An 11131-nucleotide genomic window follows, 5' to 3' on the forward strand; every position below is an offset into this window, starting at 1 on the left:
GTGAATTTTTTTACAGTTTACACGGTTTTATACAAAAGTAAGCTTTCATATGAGAAAAATCTTTATGTGTAAATGGTCACTTACTGATATAGGGGAACATACAGTAAAAATTTCAAGAGGATCGGTCCAGTGGTTTAGGCTCTTATAAGTCACAAAAAACCAAACATATAAACAAACAGACATACATTAATTTTTATATAATTTATCTTTTTTAACTGATTACATTAGTTCTGTCTTGTTTTTGTAAATTAAAAACATTATTTTAATTTAATATGGTATTGGCAATAGAATAATAATAATTTACAAGTTTATTTTACGTGGAGACCCTGACTTCATAATTTTTTTTTATGCATACATGTCATTCGAAAATGCAACACTGCATAAAAATTGTAATAGATTTTCCTTGACATTTATACAACGAAATAAATCTGGCAACAATGTGTCTAAAAAACAGAGTCGTATTTTGTTTTTGTTTTCGACAATTTTCCACGATTGGAAACGAGTGGAACGGCAGCGCAAAAAATGTTTGCTTGTCAAGCAAGATGTCAAGCATCCAATGTAAAATTCCCATAAGCGTTTGAAGTTGTCTGATGACCTAGGAAAAGCTATTTTATCATGCATGTAAGGATTACATGTGTTTGTGTGAAGTAACTGCTTGTAGTTGTTTTCTGTCGCAGAGTTTGTTTTTTGTGGAAAACAAACACAGAATAGAATTACATTTGTGTTTTGTTTTGACATGCAAAAAATACGACGCACAACAAATAAAAATATTTAAAGTAAGAAAATATATTAAATATTTAAATTAAATTACCTTTTAAGGTGGTATAATATCCTCTAGAGAGTTATATTTCTACGGAAGGAGAGGAGGTGATATTTTCGGACCAGCTTCAGATATAAGTATAATTTTTTTTATAAAGTAACTAACACCAATAACACTAACATATAATTTTGTAGTTAATGTTCGCCACCTAGGAATTTATCTCATATTTCTCGATTTATGGGTCTGTTAAATTACGGATTCTTTTAATATTTCAGTTCATCGCATATTTCTGACAATACGGCCGAACTATTTTGGAGTCAGCTCCCACCGACGTGAAATTTACCGCAGGTCTCTGACTCATAGACAAACAGTGGAGGTTTTTTTTCATTTTAGTATTTGTCTAATTGTTTTGTGTATTCTTTAGTAAGAAGTGCAACGACGAGATTCAGTCCGTCGCTCTTTGTTTTTTTTTTTTTGGTATAATTTTGTCAAATATCATTGCACTCACCGTACAACTACCGTGTGCGAGGGTATCTTGCCAGAACAATAATAAACGCAATCGGTTGCTGAACTTTTCTAAATTATGGGTCGTGTATTTTTGGAACATTTGGGTGGCATACGTCTATTCAATTGTGCACAATGTCAAACAAATTTAACTAATCGAAATCAGTTGATAAGCACTCGATTCACTGGAGCTACTGGTAAATATATGTATAGTGTAATGAATAACAACATCTTGTCTGTCTGTTAGTCTTTTGTTTTTGATTTAAATTATTTTAGCATTTTATTAAAAGTGTTGTAAAAGCTTACTAATTTGTTTTTGTTTCGTTTTGTAAATTTTCTTTATTGTTGTATGTATAATCTGTGTGGGGTATTGCATCGTACATGGTGCTGTTGTGGCGAATATTGGCTGATCAACTGAATGTTATTGTTTTATGAAATAGGACGCGCTTATCTCTTCAAACGTGTCGTCAATTTAACCTTTAGCAATATCCAGGAGCGTGTAATGCTAACTGGAAGACATATGGTACGCGACGTTATGTGTAAAAATTGCAGTGCTAAACTTGGATGGATGTATGAGTATGCAACAGATGAGGCACAAAAGTAAGTAATAAATGCAATTATATTTATTAGATTAGATAAATGCAATGATAATTGATAAGTATTAGAGAGAGTAGAATTTTTACTAAAATGACATATAGAAAAATTGATATTTTCAGCAGTGAAAAATCTTATATATGTATGTAGGTACCTACCCTTCACCATAGTGGATAACGTAATCTATATAAATACCTATTAAGGTGTTTTTCTATTAATGATGAGGTTTTAACAATACTAGGATTCGACCACTTTTAAAACGCTTTTTACCACATTTATGGAAAGAATTTTTAGATATTTTTTTATATTGTGCACATCAAGAGAAAAAACCCTTTTCAACCATGTATGTTTCATCAATATTGGTGGACAATAACTTACTTAAAAGTGTACCACAAAAAAACGTGTGGCATATTTATACCTATATATAAGATTTGTTTTGTAAGTGGTGTTATATGTCGATGGATAGACCTCTTTCATTTAATATACGATTGAGGTGAGTCCATATGTAGGGCTGTGAAAAACGTAATCGCAGCACAAAGACAGAACATTTTAAAATCGAATTCTCGGTATAGATCAAGATCGTCGAAACTGCTTGAATTTAAATAATTTGTTTGGTGTTGGTAGCCCTCATAATTATAAGCTCAAAAACGTTAAAATGTTTGCATGCTCTCTCTTAGTTTAGGAGTTATAATAATTTAAAGTCAATATACAATATAATAATAAATTTCTGATATCGTCACCTAAGGTTATAAAGACAACTAGTATCAACCAGCTCACTTGGGTCCATGAATTGGTCCTTTTGTGATATCGTCACCTTAAATGCAATGAGTTTTTGATTGATTATGGTTATTTTTTATCAAACTACATGCTCAGGCGAAGCTGGTGTCCGATACACCCCAGAGTTTTAAGTCCCTTCGACCGGCAATACAGAAAATATGAATACATATAAACAAAAAACAGAATTATGAAAATTTAAACTGTTACTGGGATCTTGATTTGTTTCAAATTCTCTACCTATAAGGATCCATGTTGAAATTCTCAAAATTATTGCCCTGACGTCAGTATTTGCTAAGCAGGGTCAAGGGCTAAAATGTAATTCTTTAAAGTTTTAATGATTTAATTAATATTTCTTACAAATGATATATCGTTAAATCAGTTCACAAACCTGCTAAAAAAATTTAGATTTTAATACAAAACGCTAGAATCAGAAATACAATATTTGCGTTAACTAATTTGTATAATTATTTTATTTTTCTCATTATACTGCGGTATACAAAAGTGGAATTGAGAATATAACAAAGTTAATAAACATGTTTTAATTATTGGTTTATTCATTAAACCAAATAATTTTGATATTTATAATCCTGGGCTCTACTCCACAAAACAACTTATCAACTTTTCAAATTTTTCGTGAATTTGCTAAACTTTATAATAAGTTGAAATTTTTATATTCTCTTTGCAATTTCTGTTCCACATACGTTCTATTGTGCAATGTTAATATTGAAAAGTGTAATTGACAAAGACTTTGCAAATAATTACGCAGTTTCGTTTCACAAAAAAATTCTAATTTGTAAATTCTATTTTTTCAAAGCAAATTTTGATAAGTTTGTCAAAAATTTGCGACGAAGGCTTTACAAATTCATATTGTTAAAACTAGTGAAGCTTTCAAAATGTTAAGACGTGAGTTTTTGTTCGACGATAGTGAATACGCGACTACAAAACTTTAATTTTAAAGAGTGCTTTCGTCTTCAAACTTCAATTTGATTTCACTTTTAATAAAATGAATAATTTTAATTAAAATCAACTGCTACTATGCAATTGTCGACATTATATGTTAAAAATGCTCTAACATCCGTATTCATAAAAAAATTAAATTTAAACAATTGCCCAATTCACAATTGGTGTCGTAGCGTTGTGTCGTTGTATATCGTAATTTTTTTATTAATGTTTTGTTTTTGTTTCGAAAAATTTGTTTGAAAAATATTTGTGACATACAATGCTACAACACTACGACATCATTTGTGAATTGGGCAATTGTTTTAAAGCTAAATTTCCATACAAAATTTGATTTTTAAAATGTTTAAATTTAAAATTTGTTTATGAATACGGCCTTAAATATTTACAATAATTTTATAAAAAAATACTTTGATTTGAAAACTAGCAAATAAAATATCCTTTTTTTTCATTAGTCACATTGCAAGTTTTTTTTCCATTTTTATTTTGCGACTCATTTTAACAAGTTCTATTTGGTAATGCAAAGTGATAAGACAGAAATGCAAAGATTATTAAATGCTTTGTGCACTGTACGAGAGCGCAAAGAGAGCAAAGTCTTTGCAAACATTTGCTTAGTGCAAAGTGGGAAGCATATTGTGGAACAGAAACACTTATCACTTTGCCAAAAAATGCGATTTGATAAGTGCAAGGTTAAAATTTTTTGCGCTTCGTCAAGACCGGCTATATGCCCAAAATTATTTTCAAATGTTAATGCCATATTATATCGGGCTTAAAAAAACACCCTATATATGTATACATATAAAAAATACGACATTGGACTTTATCTTCACAAAATAATTTTTTACTTTTATAGAAAAAACCCACTATGGTTTGTATTCAACTTTAAGTAATTTGTTTTCAACTTTAGGTATATTCCATTCTATGCTTCTAATGTATTTAAAAAAAACCTTTAAAATAATGTAAATATTTATAGTGTTAATAGGTAAAACACTCTGCCTCAATGCCGACATTTAAAGAACAAAATAATTTATGGGTTGATTAAGGATGGCAAACGAACTTCAGCTCTAAATGGTTTTACAGATGGCAACTGATCAGTTGCTCTCTGACAACGCAACTGAAGTTTGGTTGACATCCATAATCGAACCATTAATTAAAACAACTTTGAGTTTTCAATGTTGTCACTTTTTATTTGTATCATAATACCTGATTAATAGAGTTTCAATAAACTTTGCAATGAAAAATCCTAACCCCCTTATTCATAATCAATTTTTAATTTTATAAAAGGTCTATTTGTTTTATAAACCTGTAATAAATTTAAAAACTGATTATGAATAAGGTCTTAAATATATAAACACACCTTTTTGAGACGCATTCATTTACTTTTGAATTTGTATACATAACACATCTTTTTTTTTGCAGATATAAAGAAGGACGTGTTATTTTGGAATATGCTCTGATCAGTGAAATTGATGGCTTTCCCGAAAGTATAACACCTGTTCACTGAATTTTTGAACTTGCAACAACACACATGCAAAAGCTAATACAACTAAAATCTCTAGTTTGCCCTCACTTTATTACTTAATTTAGATTCTAACAAATACTTTAATCATAATTTATGTACCCAGAATAAACCTCTAATAAGAAACACCGATAAAATCATAAAATATATTAGTTTGTAATTGCAGACATGCATAAATAAGATAAGTATTTAAGTTAAACATTTCGTATTAAGCCTTAAAACCAAATTTAAATAAAAAGTAATTAGTATACCATATTTTCCAAAATTTGTCACATAATTTTAAGTCAACGAAGCTTTAAAGCTAATCGTAAATTGAATGATTTTAAAGAAACCAAATGAAATTTTAATAAAAATTTGAATTTTTCACAATTACATACTGATTTAGTAGTTTTTCTTTAAGTTTAATTAAAATGCCACAAACTATTGTTTGCTAAATTAACAGTTCGGTTTAAAAAGGTAATAAAATTAAAATAAAAAAAATCTTTTATGGAAGTTAAACAAAAAAAAAAAACTTTAGGAAATCGTTGAATATGAGAATGTGTATCTTTTTTCTTTTTCATTTAGTTTGATTCTCGTGTTGATTGATGTGTGTCTAATTAAATTTCCTAATTCCCACCTTATAGTCTACCGGTTTTTTGAGCCATGGCTAAAGCATTTTCATTGGCAACCATTTGGAATTCCTGGAATCTTTGTGATATACGTTGATTCATTTTTAAATACTTTTCCATACAATTCAAGGAACATTTTTCCTAATGAAAGAAGAACAAAAGAACCACAATGAGAAATAGTCAAGGTTTTCAAGTAACAAATTATTTCTTACCTCGCTGTCCTTCACTTGTCGGGAGGTGAAATCTCTAACACAATCTGTGAAACACATTTCAGATAATTTATTGTATGACATTAAAAAATCTGAAAACTAAATTTTAGAAAAGAAAAAAATCGAATTTAGCCAATGAACGTTTTATATTGCATGTTTATATCTATTCAATTACCGTTTTCATTTGCTCTTTATCCAATGATTCCAGACTGGCAGTATTTGCTTCAAGGTTGGCCATTTTTATTTGTTAATATATTGTTTAGTTTAATTGAAAAATTATCGAAAATTATTCCTTCTGCTTGCTTTTTAATGTTGTAATCAGTTTTTCTTTAATAATGTGAGTGCTGGTGTTGTTGTTGGAAAAAAGACATGCTGTCATTGATAATCTCAGCTGTTATTTTAGAACACAGCTGAAGAAAACAAACAGGCCGTTTTAACAAACATTTTTTTACAGAGTTGCAAAAAAAGTACTATTTATGTAAACATGACAGCATGGGTCATGAAAATGTAAATCAAAGCATGACAAAAATATTGACTTATTTGTTTAATCATTATCTGGTCATTTTAAACGATATTTAAATTTTAAAAACTGAAATTAAATACTAAATGACCCTAGATTCAGAATTCGTGATTGTAACTCGCGCCATTTCAGTCGACCACATGTTCTTAAAATTTAATCATCTACATTGTTTCTTGGTATCGCTATTTTGCTCCTAAAAATTAAAATAATGGCTAAATAGAGGACAAAATACCTATTAATTGATGTATCGATAATTTGCCTACCTACTTTCATTCAGAAGTTATATGGCAACAAATTTTAGAAAATTAAAAAAAAAATAAGTAAACCTTTTTTTTTCTAAAAATTAAAATATTCGTTGAATACCAATATGGAAATAATGTCTGAATAGAGGACAAAAATACCCATTAATTGTTTTATCGATAATTTTCCTAAGTACTTTCATTCAGAAGTTATATGGCAGCAAATTTTGGATAAGTTAAAAAATAAGTACAAATTTTAATTTAATCTCCTACATTGTGCTTCGTAGCAGTCTTTTGCTCCTAAAAGTTATAATAGGAAAATAATAGATCAATAGAGGACGAAAGTACCTATTGTTACGAAATTGTACTTGAATTCAAATATAACGATTTTAACGGCTGATTTAAAAGTAGCATAATGCTTTCAAATAACAGTGCTGTAGAACTGTAATATATCTGTGGGCATTATTAAATAAAAGCTTTCAGTTGATTTGATCGTAAGTTGGCAACGCTGTATTCGATTTCGAATGTTCGGTTAAAGAACATTGTAGAAAGTACACCACAGATGGCGTATGTATTAGAAACCTCTAGACAGTTAAAGAGCTTTCTAGATGGTAATGCAGTGTTATAAATAGTGGCAGAGGTTGCAGTCGTGAGTGAGTTGATCAGAGACGCTTTTCGAAGAAACATCATCTAATTGCCTTAAAGTGTGTTGTGTTTTTATACCCTTCAGCTTCGTGAGAAGGGTATATATAAGTTTGTCATTCCGTTTGTAATTTCTACATTTTTCATTTCCGACCCTATAAAGTATATATATTCTGGATCCTTATAGATAGCGCAGTCGATTAAGCCATGTCCGTCTGTCTGTCTGTCTGTCTGTCTGTCTGTCTGTCTGTCTGTCTGTCTGTCTGTCTGTCTGTCTGTCTGTCTGTCTGTCTGTCTGTCTGTCTGTCTGTCTGTCTGTCTGTCTGTCTGTCTGTCTGTCTGTCTGTCTGTCTGTCTGTCTGTCTGTCTGTCTGTCTGTCTGTCTGTCTGTCTGTCTGTCTGTCTGTCTGTCTGTCTGTCTGTCTGTCTGTCTGTCTGTCTGTCTGTCTGTCTGTCTGTCTGTCTGTCTGTCTGTCTGTCTGTCTGTCTGTCTGTCTGTCTGTCTGTCTGTCCGTCTGTCTGTCTGTCTGTTGAAATCAGTTTTCTGAAGACCCCAGATATCTTCGGGATCCAAATCTTCAATAATTCTGTCAGACATGCTTTCGAGAATTTTGCTATTTAAAATCAGCAAAATCGGTCCACAAATGGCTGAGATATGAGGAAAAAACCAAGACAACCTCGATTTTTGACCAATTTTTGACCTATATCTGGATTACTAAGACATTAATATAGACAATATGGATATCTAATGATAGATATTTCAAAGACATTTGCAACGACGTATATAAGACCATATTAAGTTGGACCTACAATGGGTCAAAATCGGGAAAAAAAATTTTTAACCCGAATTTTTTTTTCAAAAAAAAAAATTTAAAAAACCAAAAAAAAATTTTTTAAATTTAAAAAAAAAAAAAATTTAAATTTAAAAAAATTTAAATTTAAAAAAAAAAAATTTAAAATAAATTTTTTTCCAAAAAATGAAAAAAAAACAACTAAAAAAAAATTTTTAACCCGAATTTTTTTTTCAAAAAAAAAAAAATTTTAAAATTTAAAAAAAAAAAATTTTAAATTTAAAAAAAAAAATTTAAAATAAATTTTTTTCCAAAAAATGAAAAAAAAACAACTAAAAAAAAATTAAATTTTGTTTACCTAAAAATATTTAAAATTTTGAAGTATAATTTGGTGAAGGGTATATAAGATTCGGCACAGCCGAATATAGCACTCTTACTTGTTTTCAAGTAAATTCGTGTACATTATAAATTGTGTCTGTAATTCTGAGAATTTATAAACGTGTATAAAAAAACATTGAGTGGCTATTTAATTCTGTTGTTGTTGTACATTTTAAAGAAATAAAGAGTTGTTACAATTTTCAAACTACTAAACGGCTTTTATTTGCAATCAAAAGTATCCGGTTTATTTAAAGGAAATAAACCAGCGTTTTGAAAAGGTTAAAACGTAACACTATTAATTGTTGTATCGATTATTTTTCTAAGTACTTTCATTCAGAAGTTATATGGTAACAAACTTTTGAAAAATAAAAACAAATAAGTAAAAGGTTTTTTTTATAAAAACGAAAATATTCTTTTCTCTTAATTTTTAGCATATTACTAAAACTTACAGAAACTACATTGGTATAAATAATAGAATATCCATATTCAGTGTTTCTTATTCATGGAATTATACATACATATGTACGTATTTAAGTTAGTTTATTTTATTCGATAATAGAATTTTATATATTGCTAGAAAAATAACTTTAAGACGAAATTATGTGTCACGGTTTTGAAAGCTGATATTAAGAATATAGTTTTCAAATAAATTTAAATTGTAATGTGTATTTCTCATGACACAACAATTATTGTATCATATATCTATTTTTAGGAACATTTTTTGGTAGCACTTCAGATTTATTTTAGATATACATACTAAGAAAAAGCATACAAAAATAACAACAATATGATAACAAATCAGTACTATTTTCATATTTCCTTGAATTAATTTTAGAAAGATCGCATTCAAGGCGAATTCATATGAATTCGCCTTGATCGCATTTGTGCATTATAAAAATCGCTTTATTTTTTATTTTCGATAATTTCAGTGACAACTTTACTCACATCTCAGTCAAAGAAACTTGGCACCACTTAAGAAAAAACTCAACGAAGCCAAGCAAAAAACTTTACGAGCAAACGGTTTTTTCGAATATGACATTTTTGATGAGAAATTGAAGCATTTCCGAAGAAACGAAGCTGTAAATTACAAGAGAAAAAAATTTTTAACAAATGTATAATATTTAAGTGACCAAGTGGCTGTCTGTCCGTCCATGTAAACTTCGTGAACAAATGAGCAATCGTATCGAAAAATAATTGCGATATCGTAATTATAACATAATGTACTATCCAAAGTAAATTAATAAAGTAGCGACAGTACTACAACAAATACAACATTTACAAAAACCACAAGCAATTTTGTTTTTGGTTTAAGGTCTGAGCCAAAGTAAATTAATAAAGTAGCGACAGTACTACAACATTTACAAAAACCACAAGCAATTTTGTTTTTGGTTTAAGGTCTGAGCTTTCAAAGTTGCCTGTTGTTGTTTTTGCTTTTGGGCTTGTTGTATTTTTCGCCACAACAACCACAAGTGAATTGACAGATCAGACCAAAGTAAAAAAAATAGTCAGCTGTTCTACTGAGTCTACCAAGGCGTATTAACAAGGTGAGTGCATAAAATCAGCTGTTTCTTAATTCGCTGTGGTTTTATGTACACTATATGTCAAACATTGTTTATGTTTACATTTGTTATTGTAAATAACATAGTAATATTTTAATTCGCCTTGATTTTGACATTTAACGTACATTTTAACAAAAACAAATTGCCTTTTGTTTTTGCATTGTTGTATTTGTTGCCGGGACGCACTCACCTTGTTAATACGCCTTGGAGTCTACTTTATTAATTTACTTTGGTCTGAGCTGTCAAAGTTGCCTGTTGTTGTTTTTGCTTTTGGGCTTGTTGTATTTTTCGCCACAACAACCACAAGTGAATTGACAGTTCAGACCAAAGTAAAAAAATAGTCAGCTGTTCTACTGAGTCTACTTTATTAATTTACTTTGGTACAAGGCGTATTAACAAGGTGAGTGCATAAAATCAGCTGTTTCTTAATTCGCTGTGGATTTATGTACACTATATGTCAAACATTGTTTATGTTTACATTTGTTATTGTAAATAACATAGTAATATTTTAATTCGCCTTGATTTTGACATTTACCGTACATTTTAACAAAAACAAATTGCCTGTTGTTTTTGCATTGTTGTATTTGTTGCCGGGGCGCACTCACCTTGTTAATACGCCTTGCTTTGGTACTATCGATGTACATTTTGTATTCGATATCGAATTCGGAATCTCAAATAAGCTTCAAAGCCGCCGCCGCCGTATTTTTTTCGGCTTAAAGTCGGCTTGAAAATAGCCGCCGTTTTTGATAAAAGTTCCTTAGTAATTTCATAAAATTTTCAGAATTTCATATTTTTAAAATTTCAAATTATTTAGAATTTGAGTAGTTATTCTTTAGTCGGCTGACAGCCGGCTAGCCACCGACCATTTTTGGAGTCAGCCGCCGCCGCCGTGAAATTTAGTCTGCGCAGGTCTCTGATCCAAATTCGGCTAAAATAAGTTTTATATAAGCCGAACCCGCCTCACCAAATTTTGTGATGATCGGTTCACAATAACTTAAAAATTTTGGTATTCCAATAAAATTCAACACAAATAATTTATATATATACAACAGTCATGACACTAAATTTTATAAC

At 29.7% G+C, this 11131-nt stretch overlaps 2 protein-coding genes across 2 annotated transcripts; one reads left to right on the forward strand and one right to left on the reverse strand.

The window, feature by feature from the left end:
• Positions 1–1186: 1186 nt before the first annotated feature.
• On the forward strand, positions 1187–5483 carry Yippee (yippee). Its single transcript, XM_065508511.1, has 3 exons — positions 1187–1461; positions 1705–1864; positions 5012–5483. Exons 1-3 carry the CDS (start codon positions 1344–1346, stop codon positions 5094–5096), a joined length of 363 nt encoding a protein of 120 aa, XP_065364583.1. The 5' UTR covers positions 1187–1343; the 3' UTR covers positions 5097–5483.
• An 8-nt stretch (positions 5484–5491) lies between these two features.
• On the reverse strand, positions 5492–6290 carry Tim9a (translocase of inner membrane 9). The gene is made up of 3 exons (XM_065508512.1): positions 6104–6290; positions 5932–6027; positions 5492–5860 (listed from the first exon to the last, which is right to left on the reverse strand). The coding sequence occupies exons 1-3, from the start codon at positions 6164–6166 to the stop codon at positions 5729–5731; spliced, it is 291 nt and encodes a 96-aa protein (XP_065364584.1). The 5' UTR covers positions 6167–6290; the 3' UTR covers positions 5492–5728.
• Positions 6291–11131: the final 4841 nt, after the last annotated feature.

Source organism: Calliphora vicina, chromosome 4 (assembly GCF_958450345.1).
Source record: "Calliphora vicina chromosome 4, idCalVici1.1, whole genome shotgun sequence".
Lineage (NCBI taxonomy): Eukaryota > Metazoa > Arthropoda > Insecta > Diptera > Calliphoridae > Calliphora > Calliphora vicina.

Bases quoted from the DNA above. Each gene is read 5' to 3' on its own strand.
- Yippee (XM_065508511.1), top strand. From the start codon at position 1,344: ATGGGTCGTGTATTTTTGGAACATTTGGGTGGCATACGTCTATTCAAT. The intron at 1,462-1,704 runs GTAAATATATGT...TTTATGAAATAG, and splicing joins TCGATTCACTGGAGCTACTG to GACGCGCTTATCTCTTCAAA. The intron at 1,865-5,011 runs GTAAGTAATAAA...TTTTTTTTGCAG, and splicing joins GCAACAGATGAGGCACAAAA to ATATAAAGAAGGACGTGTTA.
- Tim9a (XM_065508512.1), bottom strand. From the start codon at position 6,166: ATGGCCAACCTTGAAGCAAATACTGCCAGTCTGGAATCATTGGATAAA. The intron at 6,028-6,103 runs GTAATTGAATAG...TCTAAAATTTAG, and splicing joins ATAAAGAGCAAATGAAAACG to TTTTCAGATTTTTTAATGTC. The intron at 5,861-5,931 runs GTAAGAAATAAT...TTCTTTCATTAG, and splicing joins GACAAGTGAAGGACAGCGAG to GAAAAATGTTCCTTGAATTG.